General features: G+C 40.6%; 1 protein-coding gene across 1 annotated transcript in view; it reads right to left on the bottom strand.

Annotated features, from left to right (window-relative positions):
* The window catches only part of mc5ra (melanocortin 5a receptor), a 40,686-nt gene extending 17,544 nt beyond the window's left edge, over positions 1-23,142 (bottom strand). Inside the window, exons 1-3 of the mRNA XM_033641524.2 lie at positions 23,005-23,142; positions 5,128-5,332; positions 3,659-3,765 (exon numbers count right to left, since the gene is read on the bottom strand). Coding sequence (XP_033497415.1) covers positions 3,659-3,765; positions 5,128-5,274 — 254 coding nt within the window. The 5' untranslated portion in view covers positions 5,275-5,332; positions 23,005-23,142. The remainder of the gene's footprint in view (positions 1-3,658; positions 3,766-5,127; positions 5,333-23,004) is intronic.
* Positions 23,143-25,183: the final 2,041 nt, after the last annotated feature.

The raw sequence follows: 25,183 nt of genomic DNA, 5'->3' as shown, positions 1-25,183 counted from the left end.
AGAACTTTGTTATCATGACTTACAGAGCAAAGGATTGCAGCACATCTAGTAGTCTGCAACTGCAATGCGCTTTTCATCTTTCTCTAGGAGATTCACCGGTCTGAGATTCAAGTAGCGATTCCTGTTTTGTAGATCATCTATTCTGAAGGTCACTCGTGTTTGGTTTTATGGACTGTGATGCTGTTCTTGACACCACCAATCCAATTTTCTGCTTGCTCCAGTTTCCATGAAAGATCTTTGAAGTCTGACTTGATTCCATTTATATGGAGCTAGAACAGTCTCAAAATGAAAAAATGCACACAGAAATTATTAAATGCACAAAACAGGATTCACAAATGTATTTGGGGATTTATATGACTCAAAACTCAAACACATTTTCAATGCACACAAAAATATGTTTCATTCCATATATAAGTAAAAGAAAATCCACATTTAAGAAATAAGATTTATAAACATATTTGTTATGCACACACAAATATTTCTTGTTTTAAATATGTGCAATTGAAATTCACAAATGTACGCATGTAAAAGTATTTGTAATTTTCATCAAATACATATTTGGAGGTTGTTACATCGATAAATGAACTGTCAGACCTGCATTTACAAAGTGCTTTTAATTCATAAATGTCCCTAGCCTGAGTGTCAGACTGAAGCTCCCAGAACCTTCAGTCTGACATGGCTTCCATTGAAGGCGATTTACAAGGGGGAGGGAATTTGATTTTTCCCTAACCAATCAGTAGAGATCAACGACTCACCCAGAATCTGACATCATTAGTAGCCATGCCTCGAGGGTGCCGAAAACAAGCGAGCATTGCCCGTTTAAAATGTCTCCGTCGTCATGCAGCTGCATCGCCGTTAAATCCAGTTTAGCAGCTTCCTTAATTTGGTCCTCCATTAACGCGAGTAGTGGCGAAATACCTTGATAGCATCGTTAATGTGGTCTGTAGGATATGTAGCGGTCACCATTGTTGCTATCCTCACCAGTTACCCACCGGCGTACAGCTTGACATCAGCGTGGCGTTGACTGGCTAATCGCTAGATACCTGGCGTTCATTGGTCCGTCCATCATTTGGATGAGATAAATCGCAAATTCAGTGAAGTATGCCAGACCAGTAATGCAAGCCTACTCAGTTGAGTGGGCGAGGTCTGTGGTCTGGAACCAGGCTAAAACGTCCCTGCATTTGTGTGTGCGAGTTTTGAGACTCCCCTGACGTGACTGGATTCACAAATGCATTTTTTTCTAAGAGGGGATTGTCTGCAGCTAATCAGATGAGTGCCTCCCCTCGAGGGGTGTTATATAAATGTGTTAAAAAGATGTTATAAATATGTATCTGATGAAAAGTGCTTTTATACTTTTATATGCATATATTTGTGAATTTCAATTGAGCATATTTAAAACAAGAAATATTTGTGTGTGCATCACAAATATGTTTCACGGAATGAAACATATTTTTGTGTGCATTGAAAATGTGTTTGTGTTTTGACTCATATATATATATATATATATATATATATATATAAATCCCCAAATACATTTGTGAATCCTTTTTTGTGCATTTATTAATTTCTGTGTGCATTTATTAATTTTGAGACTGTTCTAGCTCCATACATTTACTGCAGTCAGAACTCTAAAATTTGGAGCCAAGTAAAACTGCTGCTGCTTCCAGCTGCAGTTTTAGTTTTGCATGAGTACTTAGCTTGGTAGCATCTTCCTCTGTTTTATCTCATCTGTCAACCTTGTTCTGAGCATTTTTTGGATAACCTGACGCAGTTTTAGCCTGTTTGGTTGACATATTAAGGTCCCAGATACACTCAAACTTGGCTTAAAAAGGAATTGTTGCTTTTAATTCAGGATTACTGTTTAATTTAGCCGATATTGATGGAGAGAGTATAATGTAATGCAACCACTAAGCTCTGCACCATAGCCATGCCACAAAATGATAATAGTGACAGTTATTATTAACTCTATTTTAAACAGCATATCATCTGTTCACTAAAATAATGATGGAGGTACAGCAGCTGCTTTGAATTATTCTTTTATTCATGGTCCTGGTTTGCTGAAGTCCATTTGACATAAATGCTATTCATGAGTATAACATTTAAATCTGCTGCATCAAGTTTAAAGTTAAAGAGCTGTAGAATGTGCAGCTGTGTTGCTGGGTCTGAAGTGACTGTCGAGTATCCAAATTAAATCTAACTTTACTGTGGTGAGGCAGCTGCGGCTGGCTCAACATCAGTGTTTTGGACTGTAACAGAGTTTATTACAAGAGACGTGTTTAATTCATGCTAAATAAAATTACAGTATGACATGTTGGCAAGAAGAGTGGGAGAAACAGTGTGTGCACAAAGGGCCCACAGCTCATTTCAGCCTGGGGCCCCAATAGCCCTGGAATAGGCCTATCTTGTCTCAAAAAGACACATAGAAATTGGTCTATGCATTTATTACCTCTAGGCTGGATTGCAATTCTTTATTATCACGTTGCTCTAACAAGTCTTCAAATACTCCTCAGCTGATCCAGAATGCTGCGGCACATGTACTGACGGGCAGTGTCGTCAAGATACTTTGAAAATGTGAGCTAAGCTCCCAGTTACTCTATATCAAAATAAAGTTTTACTACATTAAAGGTATCTCCAGATAAATGTATCAAACTAAGCTATGAGAAAATATATAACTGTATAATATAATATAACTGTAGTATAATATTATACAGTCTATGGGCAAGACACATCAAGAAGTGCATTGTAGCCAGGCAGAGACAGAGTAGGGCGGGTCCTACCAAGAAAAGCCGATAGTGAAAGCAGCAAGCAGGATAAACTGAAAGATTAGTATGTGATGTCATACAGAAGTGCTTGCCTTCATCTACATGCCTTGGTGTGGTGCTGGCTGCAGTCACATTACTTATCCTCAGTTTTATTATCCTTATTTTTATCCAGACCTCTGCAGAAAAAAAAGTCAGCTGCACTTCAGAGTACTACTTGGTTAATAAATCAACTTCGCTACTGAAAAGCTATTTGAAAGTAGTAACGTTACCACCACACTACTGAGAAATGTAGTTAAGTTAATGACGTCGCTACTTGTAGTGACGCTTCTGCTCAACACTGCTGATGGGAGTTTATAAAAGAGATCATATTTCTCCTGTTTTAGCTTCTCTGCACTGGCTCCCTGTAAAATCCCCCCAGAATAAATTCCTTCTCCTCACTGACAAAGCTCTAAAGACCTCATAGCTATGTCATATCTTCGAGAGCTCATAGCACCGTATTATCCCAACATAACACTGCGCTCTGAGAATGCAGGTTTACTTGTTGTTCCTCCTTATCATGGTGATCTGTCCTGTATACACAACATGCGTGTCTGTCCGTCCTAGAAAAGGATTCCTCCTCAGTTGCTCTTTCTGAGGTTTCAAACTTTTTTTTTTCTTTATAGGGTTTTTTGGGGGAGTTTTCCTTATCTGCTGTGAGGGTTTAAGGACAGAGGGAATGTTGTATGCTGTAAAGCCCTCTGAGGCAAATTGTGGTTTGTGATATTGGGCCTTAGAAATAACAGTGAATTGAACTGAACTGAATGCAAAAGCATGAAAAAATACACTCCATTAAGACTGTTTTGAGCATATGATGTTATTATATTTCATGGTGTGTGTTCTACAGCTGAACCATTCACCTGCAGACGAAGAAGTACATGGGTGAGTGGAGGTTCTTGTTCTTTACGATAGCTGTGATGACCAGGATGTTCTCCAGCAGGGAGATGATACCGAGGATGAGAAAAACCTGAGGACAGTAGAGTACAGTGTGAGATCAATCTGAGGGCTGATGGGGTAAATAACAAGAAAGGAAAGAGGAAGAAAGAAATACTACTTTGCAAAATTTTGAGCATTTTTTCAGGCTTTTTTTTCTGAGAAACACTGTTATGTGTTTTACCTCACCAGGACTTTAAAACTAGGGCTGCACGATATATTGTTTGGACACTGCCATTGCGATGGGCGTATGTGCGATAGTCATATCGCAGGACATGCGATGTTTTCTCTTTAGAACATGTAAACTTTTGTTTTGCTTCAGAAAAGCCGCTCTAAAGCCCCTCCCGATGCTCCTCTCTGCTCACCTCTCTCCTGCTGTCTCTCTCTCTCTCTCTCTCTGTCACTCAGCAGCCCCTCCCCCTCTCATGCACACGCTGCAGTCACACACCGAAAATGAGCGACATGCAAGAGGGAGAAACGTTAAAGGAGGATTTATGCCTGGTACACACTACACGACTTTTCTGCCCATTCTGAAAGTCAGTATGTCACATTACACAATTGTGGAGTCATAAAATCATGCCGTGACTTGGCCCACAGACATGACACACTACACGGTGGTACACACCAATTATCCCCCGGTCGTCTTTCACGACATGTGTGATGTCATCGGGTTATTCTTGTCCTATTTTTATTACTTTTACTATCATCTGAGTTATTGTGTCTGTTCATGTGCCAGCCCAAATGTTGTTGTAGTCACCTAAAAGCGTCAGCAGATGGCAGGAGCTACATTTGAAGTACTGTACACAAACATACAAGCTACTGTATCCTCCACAACCAAGTTCCGACAAATGTTTCACAATAAAAGCCTATTTAGAAAATGAAGGGATTCTCTTAGCTGAGGTTATAAGTGGCTTTTAATTTGAAACAAGTTCAGGAAGTGTTGAGTTTGAAATGACGGCGCGATGCATTAACTTTATCAAGGCAACGGGAGCAGATAAAAAGTAAAAATATAAAAACACAGAGGGATTAATAAATAACGGCCCTTTTATAATGTAGTCTGTTTCAAATGAAGCTGGTAGCGTCTGCAGTTGTGCTGAGTAAAAGCCCCTCCATTATTTTTTAAATTTTTGTACTTTAAGTCATCCGGTGAAAATTCTTGTATTTTTTGATATCGCAATATATATTGCAAAAAAAATAAAAAAATATCGCTATGTCAGTTTTTTCCAATATTGTGCAGCCCCATTTAAAACTCTTAAAATGTACCAATATCAGAGCAGTAAATCACTCTCATGCCAAAAAGGTTAGTGGAATAGTGTAGTAATAGTGAACGGTTTAATGGATGTACTGTAACTCAGTTTGTTAAGAAATGAAACAAATCAAAACATCCTGTTCATACCTCAACAGCGATGTGGACCTGCTCGCATGCTGCAGGTTTAGAAGTGCTGGTCTTGTCTGGTAGCAGCGGAGGTGGCATGGTGTAGTTCTGGTGGTAGGAGTAAGCCCAGGTGGAGTTACCCAGCAGCATCTCCTCAGACAGATTCATCTCTGCTGTGGCCCCGGTCCAGATCACTGCTGCTTTATGTGCACATTTTTCAAGCAGGCTGCAAAGGAAAACAAATGTTTTGACTGTGTCGCTCAGATATAATGTTTTTGTGCCTTATTTTTTTTTTTTTTTATAACAGCGTTGCCGTCCATGTTGACCTCCTGACAGCTCATGTCATTCACATACCTTGCAAACCATTTCACCGGGGAAATAAAAAGGAACTACAAATCAATCAATCCAGTACACAAACAAATGCAGGATGCACAATAAAACTATTCACCAAGCTTGGGGACTCTCAACTGGTTACTTAGCAGCCGCTCTGTAATGACAAGACATGTTGTCTTAATGTTACATGTTAGTTAGCATGCTTTAAAAGGTTCTGGTCAGCAAATTTGGTTACTTCTAGATGAAACCAGGCAAGCTATTTCCCCCTGCTTCCAGTCCATATGTTAAGCTAAGCTATGCCACTTCTGGTGGTTGCTTTGAATAGACTAATAGGCAAGAGGTAAATCTTCTAATCAACAGTAACTCTCACTTGCTTGTTTAAGACTAGATAGGTCCTGTATTACTTCTTTTATTAAAACATATTTATATTAATAATTATGCGTCTGCTTTATCAATTCAACCGATCAATTTCACATATACATACTGTATATTTTACATTTATCAACCCCCCTCCTTGAGAATGCTGTTCATTAACATTGTTCAGTAGTTCAGCATTCAACAGTATTCTGCACTCTAAGCTGGTCATTAGGCTCAGAGGCTTGGGACTCAACATCACCCACTGTGACTGGATCCCGAGCTTTCCGACAGGCAGACCCCACACCCCTCATCCCTCACCCTGACTTAACGCTGTAGCCCCGCAGGGCTGTGTGCTCAGCCCTCTCCTGTATTCCCTGTTCACGCAAAACTGCATGGCCACACACAACTCCAACACAGTTATTAAGTTTGCTGATGACACGACTGTCATCTGTCTTATCACCGGCAGCAACGAGACAGCCTACAGAGAGGGGGTCAGAGCTCTGACATCTTGGTGCTGGAACAACAACCTCCACATCAACATCAGCATAACTAGGGAGCTGCTTGTGGACTACATGGAGAGACAGAAGCCGTTTTTAGATAGGAATTGTGCAAATTTGTAGGAAAGCCCAATCAGTCTTTTTTCAGCATTATATGCAGTATAAAAGCAAAATCGGGGAGTTTTGTATACAGAATGTGCCTTTTTCGGGGCAATGGGGGGCGTGAGCAAGTAACAAAACGTGTGGCTCAGCGTGTGACGTAACTAGTGACGTGGGAGGGAAGCCGCGGCTGGTCAGTCTTTCGGCGATTCTCTCGTAAGTCTGCCCATTCCTCACCGTTCCCGTCATCTGACGGTTAATGGCCTCTTCGTTTGCGAGGGCAAGGAGGCTGCGCAATTCCTTGTCTCCCCAGTTGCTCATCTTTACAGTGTCTGTCAGGTTTGCATTTCCCTCTTGCTACTAGCTGTTTGCTAATTCCTGCTATCAGCTGTTTCCTGTTTATCCACCGCCAGTGGCTCGCACGTGTGGCGTCATCAACAGCTCTTCCCACAAGTCTTAAACAGCCGCTCCCATTGCGGTCTGTTTAAACTAAAGAGTTCCGCCAATATGACTACCCTACCAAGTGGAAAATTGGGCACCTCAGATCAACTCGCCAGTCTGGCTCTGTGTGTCTAAACGCTCGCAGCTGGCCTGTAAAACAGCCCAACATTCGCGGAAAATCTGGCAGTGTAAAAGGAGCTAGAGAGAAGGGCACAACTCCCATCTCAATCAATGGGACTATTGTGGAGAGAATCAGCAAGGCAATTTCCTCAAGGTTCACAGCAGTGAGGACATGACCTGGACTCACCACACAGACATCATCACCAACACTGCATGACAGCGCCTCATTTTCCTCCGCAGGCTGAGAAGGTTCAACACAGACTCCAGGATATTCTGCAACTTTTACAGGTGCACCATCCAGAGTATCCAGACCAGCTGCATCAACACCTGGTATGGCAGTTGCACCATGCTCAACTGTAAGGCATTACAAAGGGTTGTGAAAACTGCACAGCAAGTCACGTCAGGATGGTGCTGGCACCCTCTACACCCAGCGGTGTAGGAAGAAAGCCATAAGGATTATCAAAAACCCAAATCACCTCAGCCAAAAACTGTTCTGCCTGCTGCTGTCTGGCAGACAGTACTGCAGCATTTGGTCCCGCACCACCAGGCAGCCTAAGAGATAGGGTGAGGAGCTCGGACATCTGGAGGGAGCTCGGAGTAGAGCCGCTGCTCCTTTGCGTCGAAAGGGGTCTGTTGAGGTGGCTTGGGCATCTGATCAGGATGTCTCCTGGGCGCCTCCCGCTGGAGGTGTTCCGGGCACTTCCCACTGGTAGGAGGCCCCGGGGCAGACCCAGAACACGCTGGAGGGATTACATATCTCGTCTGGTCTGGGAACGCCTTGGGGTCCCCCAGGAGGAGCTGAAGAGTGCTGCCAGGGAGAGGGATGTCTGGGGTGCTTTGCTTGGCCTGCTGCCCGGCGACCCGGCCCCAGATAAGATAGATGGATGAATGGTTGGACCACCAGGCAGCTTCATCCCTCAGGCCTTAAGATTGTTGAACTCTTGAGCTCAGAGTGTGGTGCACTTGACTAAATGGCATTGCCTCCTGTTTTACTTTTACTGTAAGTTGATTTACAATGATAACGATGATGATGAACAACATACAAATTTGTCAGCTCAAAATTAGTCAGACCGTTGCAGATGTCAGATAAGTTTTATAAACAGTGGAAAGTGGTTTTTTGAGTTTTAGGAAAAAAATATTATCACATAAAATGAACTAAAACAGTCACCAGCATCAAAAGACAGCATTCAATTCATGTCCCAATTTACGCTAGTGAGACAAATTAAGACAAATTGAAATTTAATCAAATTGGCACCAACATTTGTTTTCTCCTTTGGTTATGAAAGAAAATATTTGAGGAGCTCTGGCATAACATCGTGATTGGGACACAGGAAAGACTCAGTGTTAAGATCCAGGCCTCAGCTGATGAGATCAGACTGACGAGCTTTAACTCTTCCCTGCAGGCAAGCGCTCTGCCTGTTTCTCTGGAACAGGAGATCCACATGACTAACAGACCCTCTGGTGATGTTAAATGAGACTTTGTGGGTTACTTATACATTTGCAAAGAAGTAGTACAATGTAGATATTTTGCTTATAAATTCTTTAGAATCATGTGGTGCATGAGGCGTTTCTAGGACAAGAGCTGCTGCCAAGCTGAACAAGAAAAAGTTTACACACTGAATGGAAAAAGACATTCAACATTTAAGCAACGTTAAGTGATTTTAATCCTCCATTATTCCATCGCTACCCCTGTTTGGACTGCAGTCTGTCACATTTGAGCAAAATGCCATTATCCAAATCCTATTATAAAGTGACACTGTAAGCTTATTGGGTACAGTAATTAACCTTTGCTGCATGGCTAAATGAAAAAGGCATGCCAATTTATGTTTGAGAAGTCACTGCTGTTATGAATGCACTTTGAACACAATAATTGCAGGAAATATGAATTGTATCAGCATAATTGGAATTTAATTTCTCCAGTGCTAATAGACAAAGAAGTTATCTTAAGCTGTTCAAAGACAAGAAGCAATTACTGTGACTAAAAAGTGTATTTATGTTGGAACTATTTACAAGTGCCAATGCCATTCAAATCACAGTAGCTGGAGCAATTATTGCCATAATTTACTTCATAGTCTATAGACCTTTTCATTGCTATTCGGTTGCTAGGGGAACAGCTTTGGTCCTGTCAGCTATACTGCATCGACAAACACTGCCACAGGAAATACAAAGGAACAGGAGAAATATTTGTGCCATTAAGTAAGAAAAGGTCTATAGTCTTGAGTATATTAACAGTTTCTCACATCCGTTTATTATCTATTAATATCAGAATCATATTATATCCCCCTCAAATATACAGAAATGTAATAATATCTGTCTATCCCGTTGTAATAACTGAAAATATGCCTATATTTAATATCCTACTTGCTGATCTTTTCCATATATAATCCTGCAAGATAGCAGGAAATAATGTTCTTGGCCATTTGTCAAACTACACTGATGGAATTAGGTACTCTTGATCTACCATTTCAAGAAATTAAAATCATTTGATACTTTCTGTAAAAATGGAAATGAAATGGCATCCTCTTTTCATATAAAGATGAAAATGAAACAAGTATTAAATGGTGCTGTAATTCAGTCTGGATCTGAAACCTACAGAAATGAAACATCAAGTACAAGTTCAAAAGATGCTCTGAAAAAGTGAGTCCAAATGGTTCTGCGTGTGTTCAGGGACGTCAATTAGCTTTTAGGATTAAAAGGTTTTTTTGTTTGTTTTTCCCCCCGCCCCAAACTTTACTTTAGTATATCAGTAAGCCCCAGTATATCCTCTTTAGTTGAGTTAAATACAAAAACCCTTTCAGGATATTCTTCAAAATATAATATTAAAGACTACGAGTTAACACAGCACAGCAGGGAATTCGATGCATCAGCGGCACTCGATTTGAAATCGTAGGTGCATGACTCACAGAATGGGCTTAATCAAAGGTAAAGACTCTTCAATCAGTTCTTTTTTGACCTTTATATATATCAAACAACACATACGCATGTATTTCTGCACACTACCTTGCTACCTTGTGTCAGTCTACAGGTTACCTCATGCCAGCTACTCTGTATCATGTACATTTATCCGTATGTTTCCAGTTATAGTGCAACCGGTAAAATAAAAGGCTGCTAACAGTCAAAAAATTTGCAGTGAAGTATCCAAGCTACCTTTTTTTCCATTTGTCATCTTCTGACAAACATTAATAGTGTGATTCAAATGTAATCTGTGAAAATATGTTCGTATTTTCAGTGCAAAGGTTGTTACAATGACCATTAACGTATGCTAATTGATGTTTAATGTAATTAATAGTTCAGAACACCGGTAAAGTGGAGTGATACATGTGTAGTTAAAAGTCCCGGTGTTATTGTTCTCTATATCAGCACTCATGGTATGCCTCTTGTCCAATCAAATTACTTGGTCGGAGATAAATGTTGTATAATAAATATTACTTAAAATAAAAGGAGCCTACATTTAAATTAGCAAAGCAATTTAAATGTATATAACAGCTGGAAATCTCTTGCTGCAACAGGTTTCCTTGTGCTTTTGTATAATACTCAGTAGTGGTAGTTCCCAAACAGGGTTTTATGTGCCCCAGCTTCTGCAACTGCTGGGAACACATAGATAGTGGAGCAGCTCAGCTAATTAAAAAAACAAAACAAAACAAAAAAACCCACACTATATAGGATTTAATACAAAGAAAATTTGGCAACCACACACATTTTCTATCAATATAATGAGGAAATGTTGTTAATCAAATTAAATGTTGCAAGTTGCAGAATGATGAGATTGAATGTATCTGTAAAATGTACATGAGATAGCCTTCAATCTGCTCAGTGACTACAGCTTTATTAAATGTTATGAATTTAGATGCTCACAGCACTGGGGAAACATTGTGGTCTTAATTTATCACAGAAAAAAACTAAAATATAAAATTAATATTAAACTGAAGGGGCAGCACGGTGGTGTGGTGGTTAGCACTGTCGCCTCACAGCAAGAGGGTTGCCGGTTCGATCCCGGGTGTGGGAGCCCTTCTGTGCGGAGTTTGCGTGTTCTCCCCGTGTCAGCGTGGGCTCTCTCCGGGCACTCTGGCTTCCTCCCACAGTCCAAAGACATGCAGATTGGGGACTAGGTTAATTGATAACTCTAATTTGCCCGTAGGTGTGAATGGTTGTCTGTCTCTATGTGTCACGCTGGGATAGTCTGGCGACCTGTCCAGGGTGTACCCTGCCTCTCGCCCGATGCAGCTGGGATAGGCTCCAGCCCCCCCCCCCCCCCCCCCCGCGACCCTCAAGAGGATGAAGCGGTTAGAAGATGAATGAATATTAAACTGAAACCATGATCTTGCCTTAACCTAACCACAGACAGGATGCTAAAAAAAAAAAAAAAAGGTTGGTGAACACGATCCAGCTTGCGATTACATTTGCTGCCACAGTGTAACAGGGAAAACAGTTTAGACCACTTATCCACTTGTCCAATTATAATTCTAATATTATAATTAACGTGGTTAGATAACATATTTACAATCCATTCAGAAGAACACATTATTGGTGGTGTCAGCGAAGGAGTACTTGAGTTTGTCAGTTCGACAGTACATGTTGGGGACGACTGCCCTATGTTTTTATATTATCTATGGAAAGAAAGGATCAGGGTGGATCTGCTGTGACAGGAAGCTTTGGTGAGGCTTTAGACAGCTTCAGCATTTAAAGCATGGAAATGAATAAACAAGTAGCAAAGTTGCAAAATCTCAAATAAAGATGGAAACTGACCAAAAGCGACACGGCTTTACCTGTGGGGGGCCTTTTATGATAATGCGTTCCCATCCCAGCTCATCAAATATCGCTACTTTATCAGTATCTAGGTATTACGCACTATATATCCCTCTGTGTTTGTTGTTGACGTTCCCTTGTGCAACACAAGCACGTGGTTAGGTTTAGAAAAAATCATCCGGGTTTCGCTTAACATTGACATGGGAAGTGTACAGCTGCCTCTCGTGTGAAAGTCCAGGGTTTTGTTGGACCCATTGCACCTACCCGCCCACCTGCCCTATATTACATTGTTACCAGCAGCATTTCAAGGTTACTCCCTCCAGTAGCGTTATAAACTGACACACCTTTTGCAATGGTATGATACACCACCTGCCAGCATATCATTTAAGCAATATCACACGAGAGGCATTTTTCAACATTGTCTTCGGCACTCGGTCTGCGGCCTCGTGTCTATGACCGAATCACAGCCATGATGATATCACAGTACAACATCACGAGCTTGAGTGTGATATTGCTTTTATACAACAGTTCAACAGTTAAATAAGCAAGACTGATTAAGAAATGTTGAAAAATGAGGACAAAATAGATAATTTAAGCATTTTATTTGGCTTCCACCAACAAAAATAGTTCCCTCAGGACTCTGCTGTCACCGTTGCTATGTAACGCAGACATGGTGCACCAGGCACTTACTCTTTATACACATTTATCTGCACGTTTCCATTAATTGTGCAGCCGGTGAAATAAGTCTGTGGTGACTGCATGGTGGACTGTCGCTTCACACGCACAGCCGACTCTGCCTTCTGATCTGACAGTATGTTGCTTTTCTCCAAGTCATTGAGCTCCGCTGATGAAACACTGACAAACCTGGATGTGTGCTCAGATGGATTCAGCTTCTCCTCTCCCTCATCTTCCTCTGATGACCATTCATAGTTCAATTCAAAACTTATTTTAGGAAATAAATCCATATTTTTGGCTGTTTGACAGTGGATGAATTAATTAGCCTACAACGCAACTGCTGACCTAACTGACACTAACCGTCAGTTTTGATTTGATTGTTGATTGCAATCAGCTGTGATACATACACAGTGAAATAACAGTGATGTTGTACTCCAATATCATCACGGTTTTACTGTCTCTCGACCAATCAGATCGCAGGGCCGGAACTAACTGTTGTATAAACCACTGCAAAAGCTGTCTTTTGGTGTCTGTATCTGAACTGAAATCACTGACGTAGCTGTTTATGTAGGCATATGTACCCAGGGGCCCGTTGTCTTATAATTTAACCCAGCTGGGATAATGCAAACTATAGAGACTGTAGCTGCAAGTAATGACACTATGAAGCCCACTGTTAAAAGTACTGACTGTGACAAACCTCAGCAACCTCAGCAATAAAGATGATATACGAGGGTCACTTTTTTCTTCAGACTGCCTTATTTTTCAGTGAAAATCCATGAATCCACGTTAGTAATATGATGAAATCATTTCACATTCATAACTAACAGAGCGTGTTGGAAGATGTCAAATCATTTTTTATTCTAAATTGTCTTTCACATCAGTTAATTTCAAGAACAAGAAAACATCTTGATGGAACCAGTGTTGGATTTCCTGATTGTTTTGTTTTAAATCTTCTTCATGCTTCATAAGACAGGGCTCTCAATTTTAATGGAAACAAATTTGAGAATCTTTTGGCTTAGTGTTTGTATTAGCTGAGGAGTCAGCAGCACAGCCCAGAGTGACTGGAGGAGCATATATCTGTTGAACACACTATACTCAGTGTTCTATATTTGAGTCATATGCTGATTGTAGCCACCTGTACTCTGCTGTGGCGTGTTTACACATGCAGATGTCTGTTTCCTTTTGCTCTGATCTGACTTGTGTTGCTGTTTGAAGATGTGATGTCAGAGACGGAGGGCGCGTGCAGCACATGATGTGTGGCTGCTCTCATGTGAAGATGTAAGCTATTGTACTGTGTAAATTATGCTCTTAGTTATGATCAATGCACGATTACGTACCTAACCACCCTGCACTCTCTTGGCACAATTTCTACAGTTCATCTGAATAAAAGCCGTAGGCTTGCCTGTGTGACTGATAGTGTGTTCATGTTAGCACATCTCCTGCTACAACCACACGTCCTCACTGAGTTCAGCTGCTGTGATCCTTTGCTCCCTTCTTTTGTCCTCCTGTCTCTGTTTTTTTTCTGTTCCCTCTCTCTGTGTCCCAGGGGGTCAGCTATTGACTGGGATCTTGTGCCACTGCTACAAGACAGAAAGGAAGACCCACACTGGACCCACTTGGAGCTTCTAACAGCTAATGATCACCTGACTTTGAAATCCCACCATGGATGCACACTATCCACATGGTGTATGAAAGGAACATATGAACACAGTTTTAAATCGTGACACATGCAGACTCTTTATTACTGTGAATGTAAAGGCTCCCATTGTGGGCTAAAACAGTATACATGAATGGCTGCTATATTACTGAGCATATTTCATTGTTAGGAGGTTACTTCAATATTTATGTGGAAAGTGAAATCCACATAAAGGGGACAGTGTCACAACTGGATGTTTGTGTACCTTTAGATGTGCTCTACATTGTTCATTCAAAGAGCAGGACAACATCAATTATGCACAGTGAAAAAAATGTAATTAAATCTAATCACTTGGAAATGTTAATCACACCAATACAACATTCTGTAAGCCTGCACTATTTGCATTTTTATCACAATATATGAAAAGAGATGATGTCAGTGCTGTATATTTTCATAACAAGCAGGCTAGTCATATAGCCGAGTCAAGTAAAATTAGCCATTAAACAAAATAGGCCACTGATATGATCTCAGTAATGTGTCCTAGTTTGCCTAATATAATCCATTTATGATGTGAATATTAACAATCTTATTAACTTTGATGAATAAATCATGATGCAGTTATCAGTGTGATCAGCAAACAAGTTCTCACTCCCAGCTCATCAAATACTGCAGCTTGGTCAGCGGCTCGGCACTTCAAGCTATGATGCTCTAGGTACCAAATTGACGTTCAGGGACAGCCTGTCAATATCTATTCATCACCAAAACTAGCTCAGGTTTAGGTAACACAGGTCATTTGTTAGTCTTAGAAAAAAGATTATGTTTTGGGCTAAAATAGTTAACAAGTGACGCATATGTCATGTGATGTATGTGACACAAATGTCACGTGATGGCAAGTGGCTACATTATGTCATTAAAATCACGCTGACTTTTGGCTTCACACGGGACATGAACAACAGTCTCCTGGGCAAAAGTTTGCATTCGTCAAGGTGTAACTTCCAGGGCTGTAAAATGAAGCCAACGCAAAAGTGCCAGAAACTGCAGTTCTTCAAGTGGCCACTTGAGGCTGGCCCCAAAATCGAGTCAATGCCCATAGACCCCCATGTTAAAATGGCCAATTTAACTGTAGATATAAACATATTTATAGCCTGGTACAAAAAACATTTCAGTCTCTATAGCTAATCTATCTATCTGTCTATCTATGGAGGTGTATAGGATGCTTACATTTACCCACAATAAAGGGGTTGGTTGTTTTAAAGTGACAGGCTGCAAGGTTTCCCCATAGCCTGCCAGATCCACCCCTCGCTCCTTCACAGTTCCACCCTCTCATCCAAACATGTTCACTATCCAAGATGGTGATGGCCAGAATGCCAAACTGGATGCTTCAGAATGTGATTCCACAAACCAATGGGTGACGTGACTACAGCCATTATTTTAATATCATCCATGGTGCTTGTTTGACCCAATCATCCGTCCCACCCAACACAGACTTTCTTGCTCGATATTGTTGGTCATTAACTCAGATGGGTTTACACTAATGTTAGTCGAAAGCCTGATGCGTCTCATACAGACGCAAAAATGGCAAAGCAAGATTGTTTTCTCTGTGACATCAACACACCAAGCTGCTGTGTGACTGGTTGTGCACTAACAAGACCAAACAGCCAAGTCTCCAGTTATATATCATACCACAGTAAAGGAACTGTGAAGGACAAAGTGGCTGGCATTAAGAGGGCTCATGTAAACACCAACGGAAGTCTTAAATCAAAACACACCCATGTCCCCAAGTCAGATCACATGTATGTGTGCTCTACCCATTTCATAACAAGTGAGAGAAGTAAACAAATCTAATTCTAGTAAGTCATATGATAACAGTATAATTGTGATTCTCCAAGCCTGTGTGTTTGCCCTTGCATTTCCATGGTCATTATAGAACCAGACTTGGCCAGTTTGAAGTACTCAAGCTCATACTTAACCTCATTTTTAAGCTAGCGTGCATATAATTGTATGTGAAACTTAACAACTTATAGCATCCATTGGTAATCTAACCCTCTTTTCTTGATTGTAGTTGTTCCCCAGTTCTTTCAGGCTGTGTATAATAAGCCGGCTACAACATTTGTTATTTCCTCTTCGTTTATTACCAACACAGCAAGACTGTACTAACACATTCCAACTTAAGCACCAGGGCCCAATTCCAATCCGGCCCCTAAAGACTCAAGCCCTGAACCCTCACTGACTTAACTGACGTTAGCTGTAAGTGATTGAGTGTGAGAGTCTGAAAGGGCTCTGGATGCTACAAATAGGAATGGGACAGCACTTATCCCCCTCTCTACAAAATGTTGTTAACATTGGCGGCTCTGGGCGTGATCATTTATTGGTTATTGTCATCATATATTCCACACACAAAGAATATACAGTACAGGCCAAAAGTTTGGACACACCTTCTCATTCAATGCGTTTTCTTTATTTTCATGACTATTTACATTGTAGATTCTCACTGAAGGCATCAAAACTATGAATGAACACATGTGGAGTTATGTACTTAACAAAAAAAGGTGAAATAACTGAAAACATGTTTTATATTCTAGTTTCTTCAAAATAGCCACCCTTTGCTCTGATTACTGCTTTGCACACTCTTGGCATTCTCTCCATGAGCTTCAAGAGGTAGTCACCTGAAATGGTTTTCCAACAGTCTTGAAGGAGTTCCCAGAGGTGTTTAGCACTTGTTGGCCCCTTTGCCTTCACTCTGCGGTCCAGCTCACCCCAAACCATCTCGATTGGGTTCAGGTCCGGTGACTGTGGAGGCCAGGTCATCTGCTGCAGCACTCCATCACTCTCCTTCTTGGTCAAATAGCCCTTACACAGCCTGGAGGTGTGTTTGGGGTCATTGTCCTGTTGAAAAATAAATGATCGTCCAACTAAACGCAAACCAGATGGGATGGCATGTCGCTGCAGGATGCTGTGGTAGCCATGCTGGTTCAGTGTGCCTTCAATTTTGAATAAATCCCCAACAGTGTCACCAGCAAAACACCCCCACACCATCACACCTCCTCCTCCATGCTTCACAGTGGGAACCAGGCATGTGGAATCCATCCGTTCACCTTTTCTGCGTCTCACAAAGACACAGCGGTTGGAACCAAAGATCTCAAATTTGGACTCATCAGACCAAAGCACAGATTTCCACTGGTCTAATGTCCATTCCTTGTGTTTCTTGGCCCAAACAAATCTCTTCTGCTTGTTACCTCTCCTTAGCAGTGGTTTCCTAGCAGCTATTTGACCATGAAGGCCTGATTGGCGCAGTCTCCTCTTAACAGTTGTTCTAGAGATGGGTCTGCTGCTAGAACTCTGTGTGGCATTCATCTGGTCTCTGATCTGAGCTGCTGTTAACTTGCGATTTCTGAGGCTGGTGACTCGGATGAACTTATCCTCAGAAGCAGAGGTGACTCTTGGTCTTCCTTTCCTGGGTCGGTCCTCATGTGTGCCAGTTTCGTTGTAGCGCTTGATGGTTTTTGCGACTCCACTTGGGGACACATTTAAAGTTTTTGCCATTTTCCGGACTGACTGACCTTCATTTCTTAAAGTAATGATGGCCACTCGTTTTTCTTTAGTTAGCTGATTGGTTCTTGCCATAATATGAATTTTAACAGTTGTCCAATAGGGCTGTCGGCTGTGTATTAACCTGACTTCTGCACAACACAACTGATGGTCCCAACCCCATTGATAAAGCAAGAAATTCCACTAATTAACCCTGATAAGGCACACCTGTGAAGTGGAAACCATTTCAGGTGACTACCTCTTGAAGCTCATGGAGAGAATGCCAAGAGTGTGCAAAGCAGTAATCAGAGCAAAGGGTGGCTATTTTGAAGAAACTAGAATATAAAACATGTTTTCAGTTATTTCACCTTTTTTGTTAAGTACATAACTCCACATGTGTTCATTCATAGTTTTGATGCCTTCAGTGAGAATCTACAATGTAAATAGTCATGAAAATAAAGAAAACACATTGAATGAGAAGGTGTGTCCAAACATTTGGCCTGTACTGTATATCTATAGATAGATAGATAGATAAATCTATCTATCTATCTATATAGATATATATTCTTTGTGTGTGGAATATAACCACTGGTATTCCTCTGACTTCATGTGTGTTTATGTACCATCTTAAATCCTTGTTAATGTAATGTTTCATTGTTTATCTATCTGTTTTTTCGCTCTCCTTCCATAACATTAATGTTTGCATATCTGCCGACCGTGTTACTTCCGGTGTTCCGAGGGCAACCCCTGTATTTGACGTCACAACGCTGTACTGTGGGTAATTTCCTTACCGTAAGTCCGCATCAATGCTGACCTACGGTAAGGGGGCATAAAGGGCTCACTCACTGACTCACTGACTTGACGATTTGACATGGGACAGCCCTCACACACTCACGCACTTCACATGAACGCGCCTCTAAGTCAGTGAGTCTGTAAGGGATCGGATTGGAATTGGGCCCAAGTACTCGCTCTCTCTTGTGTATCACCCATACCTGTCCCCACAAAACAAGGTCAGGGAGGAACCAATTAGCTCATAACCAAGGAAACACAATGACTCCACTTAAACACTGCACATGAAAATACAAATGAAACAATATACAGTGTGCTATAAATGACAATGAAATAATAATTTACTGGTAACTCAGTAATGCTGAATCTATTACTACTTAAATATAAATAATGTAGCTACCCATTAATAAATAACACAGTAACTTAAGTAATAAAGTAGTAAAAAAATATAATGTATGCAGTAATTATGGTTAAAGTACCAACCATGTCATGCTCGTGAGTGCAAGGGCAAGTTGACTTGCCTTACAATCACCAGAAAGGGCTTTGAAATAGTTGAACGCCACATTTTCTTGCTGTTCTTCAATCAAAATGTAACTTAAGGTTGTGAAATCAACCAGAAGGATGAAAAACTGAAGATCACTCAAGTTTTTGCAGTGTACAGATAGCAGAATAGGCTACACACCTGCTTTCCCTCAAACAAAGATGGCGGTCCTCACGTCTGGAGTGACATTTTTTGTTACTAACTTCCTGTAGGAGGTGAACTGAAAAGGCCCACTATTTGGCATCTAGTGGATTTTTTTAGCATAACATACCTAAAGTGAATGGTAGAGATAGCTGAATTAGGAGTTTAGAGTTTAGTTCTACACATTTTTGAATAAAGATGTAGTGACTCAAAAGGAGCTGATGTCTGAACAGTGCATTAAAGGGTTGTTAACCTATCAATATTTTCACGTGAGATAGCTAGTCACACAGTCAACTCGATAACACCACTAATTTTAAACACACATAATCAGGTTTTAATTTATTCCATCAATGGTGCTTAAGGAAAAAAAAAAGAATTTCTTTTTCACCAGCTGATTAAGAAGAAATCACTAGATTCCCTTTTACACTCCATTTTTCGTGTTTAACTAATCGTGTGATTTGATGTATTCAGTTATATTTATAATTTGTCTGATAACCTCTGATTTGTTTAGTCAGTTTCAGGGCACCGTGCTCTACATCTGGGGAAAAAAAAAAAAAAAACCTGTATAATTTCAGAAACACTTAATAATGACATTTTATTCTCCAATTTGCACAAATTGAAGGACAGCACTGTTAAATGCCTTCTGTCTATCAGGATCTGAAAGCTCACTAGCAGAGAGAGCTCCTGTTGAGCCTCCTCTCACTGTGGTCTGTACAGACAGCACAAGTGGAAACAGATATACCACAACTGTCATATCTCAGTCTGCAGCTGATCATGATGTGACTGACTCCAATGACAATGACAGGGACAATAGAAAACACTGATCATGAGGACCTCTTCAAAGGTTGCCATGGTTACACGTCACAAACACAGTGTTAAATGCCATTTTCTTCTTCTTCCTGACATCCCAAAAATGACAGCATGATCACCATTCAAATAATGATTAAAAATTCCTTGGCTTGTAGTCTTATGCTAATTAATTGTTGGTGGCTGCCACCGACAGATTCACTTGGAGAATTATGTAAATTAGACTGCAAGATCATTGGCCATATTTCTCTGGAAAATCACCATACCAGCCTGGAATAGTTAGGTCTGACAGTATGTCTGTGATCCACAGTAGATTTCAACTGAAACAAATCATGCATTAAACAGAACATTTTAGTTTCTGATGTATATACATACATATATCTATACATATTCATATGCATACAGATGCACTTTGTATGAACATGATCAGAATTATTCTTTTTGACATGGCTGATACACTGAAATACTGAAACAGGCTGCTGGACATAGTGTGATGTAGACATGGAAGTATTCTATAACAAAAAAATGTTTCATTGTTTCAGATCATATTTGGTGGTATTTAAATTTTCAAAATTAAACACCTTGAATTATAGCTAACAAAACAGGTCCACAAGGAACTAGAAATGATTTGTCTATATGGATAGCCTACAATTTCTGCAGTCTTATATATATCACTGATATTATCATGCAATGTAAAATCATCCCTACTCGTCATATTTTGATGCTTGGGCAGAAGCTCCTGGCATCATTATAGTGACAGCCTTTTTGTTATGTCTTGCATTGTTTATTAATCAGAGGGGGCTGTTGCTTGGATTTAGGCAACAAAAATACTTGGTTAGGGTTAGGAAAAGACCATAGTTTATGTTAGTCATGTGAGTCGACCACGTGACTTATGGCTAATGACTGACTAATGACTGATGTGACAAAATAACTCAATCTTGACTTAAGTTTCACAAAGGACACAAACACTGGTTTCCTGGGTCAAAGTCATGTGCTTGTTAGAGTATAGCTATAGTATATATTCAGGCTGTTCTCATAAAGTGTTTGTATGTTTTACCACAAAAAGTGATGCACCCAAAGTCATAAATGTCCCACATATTTTGAAAGGCTGCAATCACATGACATCGGTTGCTGATGGGAGTAAACAAGAAAGCAGTCTCAAGTATTCTTAAAAGGAGGCAGGCTGGCGTGGTGGATGGGTCACAAAAATGCAGACTTTCCCCTGGGACCTTCCCCAGTAGACGTATAATTGAAACTGTGTAATCTGTGAGTCATTTTAAGGTTTGTTTCTTTTCCTAAACCCCAACCTCTGTAACTTTATGTTAATTAGGTAACTGTACATTAAGTATGAAAAGTCATTCGTGGGGCACCAATTCGTAGGATATGATACGAACTGTTGTGTGTGCATTTTTGTAGAATATCATATGGACTGTTCCGTGAGGGTATGTTGATAATTGCAAACCAATTGTGAAACTGTTAATAGATGATCAGACAGTAATGTCTGTTTTTGGCTAAGGCGTTTAAAGGTCCACTGTGTAGGATTTAGCGGCATCTAACAATGAGGTTGCAAAATTGAAACTTTTCCCATGTGCTACGTATGTAGGAGAACCATGGCCAACAGGAAATGCAAATGGCCCTATCTGGAGCCACTGTTTGATCTGTCTGCTCAGGGTGAGGACCCGCTCTGTGTGTAGATAGAAACGGCTCATTCTAAGGTAATGAAAACACAATGACTAATATTTTTAGGTGATTATAAACTGATGAAAATATAGTTATGAATATTATATACCATTTCTGCTATAAGATGCTCCCAATTGCTACACACTGGACCTTTAAATACCTGACATAAGGGTGCTAAGGACCCCCAGTGAGAACTGATGCTGTTCTGTGTACCATGCATGTAAGGTTGTGCAGCTATTTTCCAAATATATTCTTAAAGCCAGCTGTGTCTTATGAGTCACTACTTACATTAGCTTTAGTATAGTGACTTGCCACACATCCTTCCACCTGCAGATGCCAGAGCGAAGCATACATACTTCACAATGGAAACCAAATAATAGAATTATAACGAGACAAATTTTTGGCCCCCCAGCAGGAGACATGTTTATCAGGAACCAGATTCAGGTCAGTCCATAAAAAGGCAGATCCGCGTCTCACACCGAGTGATGCTCACTGCTGCTGCTTTGCCACTGTGGTGACTAATCTTTGTGAGAAAACGATATTTTCTCTAGGAAATTATTACAGTGACAATTAGACAGAGGAAGAAAGCATTTCCTGCACAATGTGAGTGGCATCATTAAATTTTCTTAATGCTGAAATAATTAGTAGTCTTTCTCATTGTGTTGCTCATTTGCTCCTTTTTTTTTTGTCCCACACAGTGTGACACATAAGACTGTGCAGTATCTGGACCTCTTCTGTGTTTGTGTCTGTGAAGTAGCAGAGCTCTCTCTGCACTGTGAAATCATAGCCTCAGCAAAATAATGAATTCATATAACCACAGTGGCCTCATTTCTTTACAGACATCAAGGTTTTTTTTGGCACTATTTTCTTCTGAATACATATGCTGCACAGCTTTGAATAAATTACAAAAGCTTATAAAACAGTTTTATACCCCATGTGAACTATTCATTTATGGACAGTGTTTGGACAGTGTTGGCTTTAAGTCATGCAAATACAGGTGGTTGGCCAAAAGGCTTATTTTATACCATAACTGATGATTTGGAGAGGCGTATCATAAATTCATATAAATATAATATGATTTATAGATTTATATGAAGCTGTTAGTAGTTGATCTTGTTAAAAGTACTGTCATATTATAATGGTCAGCCAGATTCCCCCAATAAAAAGTAGAAAATACCATCTGAATAATTACAGTAAAAAAACCTTGAAAATATCATGCAGCTGCAACATCATGTCATGTAAGCCTAAAAATCCTGTCAGTTCAATTCAAACACCACATTTAATACCAGAGACAAACATGAAGTTTCCATACAAATAGCATAGTAACTAAAAAATTAATCAGGTATGATGATGTCACTAACACTTGAAAGCTAGCCAATGTAATAGCAGCGATTGTAAAAATGGATTGTTCTGAGAAAAATAAAATGCAAAAATACAAAGAGGTGGTGTAATTCTGAGGTGGTGGTAAAAATCCATAAGTGGGGAGACAGAGATAAAGAATGACTCACCTCTCGCTGAGGCTGTGACTCAAATCCTTCCCACGAGTGGCTCAGATACACTGGACTGTGCCTCTGTGGAGCATCAGAACAGTGGATTCACGCTTCGTGAGAGTGGAGATGCTGAGCTGTGAGAGAGAGAGAGCGCCAGAGAGAGAGAGAGAGAGAGAAGCAGAGAGAGAGAGAGAGAGGGACTCCCCCCTCAGATCTGACAGTGTGGACACATGCAGCTACTGCCAGCAATTTTTAGCCATCTCCCTCACAGTGGGTTGCAGGAAGCAGCAGCCAGCGCAGAGCTTCCTCCATGTTGAAATCATTCTGTCTGTGACGAGCTCCATCTTAAAAGAATTTAGCGCTTTGATGTGACTTTGTGCAAAATTCTAACCTGCAGCACAGAGAAAAAGGACTGAGTAGGAGGAGGAAGAACACACATTTCAAAGGAATACTTGACCATTTTTACATCAGTTAGCAGAGATGGGGACTCGAGTCATTGTGACTTGGACTCGAGTCAACTCGAGTCGCTGTTTTGATGATTTGTGACTTGACTTGAAAAAAAAATAAAAGACTTGAGACTTGACTCAGACTTGGAAGTTAAAGACTCGGGACTTGACTTGAGACACGATGACTTGAATGACTTGAGTGTTATTCACATCATGTTTTCGGTTAGAATATAAAATTAATAAATTAATTTAAAAAATAATGTTGATTCCCCGGTAGGAGCGCAGGCTGAGAATGGCGTTGTCATGATTGGATCACTACCCTGTCAATCAGTCATGCCCTCTCTACGTACCTTATGTGTTTATTGAAGAAACAGGCCCTCTTATATCAGATAGGCATCAACATGTCAGCGGGAGGGGTACCGAGAGTCATCATTCTGCCCAGTAAGTGCTTGTCAATTAATTAATATTATCTGGTTAGTCGGTAGTTAGCTAATGTTAGCTAGGGAGTGGGGTGGGGGGAGGTGGGTCGGTTTGGTGGAACTTGTTTTTTAATTTATTTGCTAACATTAACCCCAGAAAACGTGAGCGAACATTCCGACCGGTTCATCACAAGACCGGCTGTACGTTTTATGAATGAGCAACACAGAGTTAAATGAGCTAAATGGGTGATTTTGGCCGCTGCCTTGGTTAGTGTGTGTGTGTGTGTGTGTGTGTGTGTGTGTGTGTGTGCGCACGCATGGGGGTCGTCCCTGCAAAGTAAACACTGCAGCGATGAAGTCAATGTTTACTGACAGTTACTTATATCTTGTCTTTTCACTTTATTAAGATCAGATTCTGCAGGTAAAATTACAATAATAAGGTGACTTGACTTGGACTTGACTTGACCTATTACAGGACTTGACTTGACTTGACTTGACTTGACATAACCTGTGACTTGACTTGACTTGACTTGCCCAAGAAAAAATGACTTGGGACTTACTTGAGACTTGAAGGTTTAGACTTGAGACTTACTTGAGACTTGCACATGTGTGACTTGGTCCCATCTCTGTCAGTTAGCCTACTCACTGTTACTCTGTGTGTTATGTAGAGTTTATAAGGTAAACCTTGTTTTTCTCACATGCCTCTGGTGAACAAAGAATCCAAACATCTGTTTACAAACTCTCACACAACTTATGCAGTATAATCCAAGTGTCAGTTATTCCATTTTATGATCAGTCCTTCCCAAACAGACAGCCCCTTCTGATGAGGAACTGAACTAAAAGTGAAACTTATCCATACTCTCTTCAAAGCCAGACTCCATTGACAAAAAACGTAATTTTATCTAGCTGAAAACGGAAGCTGCTGGTCAACTGCTGCCTCAAATAGTTAAGCCCCATTTCCACCAAACACTTTCGGTATAGTACCTTTGGAACCAAAAGTAATCCTTCAGGCATGGTATGTAGACCCTACAGTAGGTCCAATTAGCGTTTCCACCGCAAACGGCAGGGATGTTCACTGCTCCGTCCAGCACTCACTGTAATACCTCATCATCGGTGACAAAGATGGAAGCCTGCACCTTGTTTATCGTCCACAGAACAGGGTTGCACACTGACAATTTCAGAACAAAATAAAACAAGCTGCAGTGAGAGTCTCTCTCAATGGGATATTTTAAAAAAGCAGGTTTGTGCATTTAGTCCTTCTCAGGCAAGCTCAGGGATTTAGCGTTGCTGGAGCCCACAAGAACGACACTCAATGATGCTTTTTTTTCTCAA

Source organism: Epinephelus lanceolatus, chromosome 10, assembly GCF_041903045.1.
Source record: "Epinephelus lanceolatus isolate andai-2023 chromosome 10, ASM4190304v1, whole genome shotgun sequence".
Classification (NCBI taxonomy): Eukaryota; Metazoa; Chordata; class Actinopteri; order Perciformes; family Serranidae; genus Epinephelus; species Epinephelus lanceolatus.
Note: the sequence above shows the minus strand (reverse complement) of the source record. Positions and strands in the feature narration are given on the sequence as shown.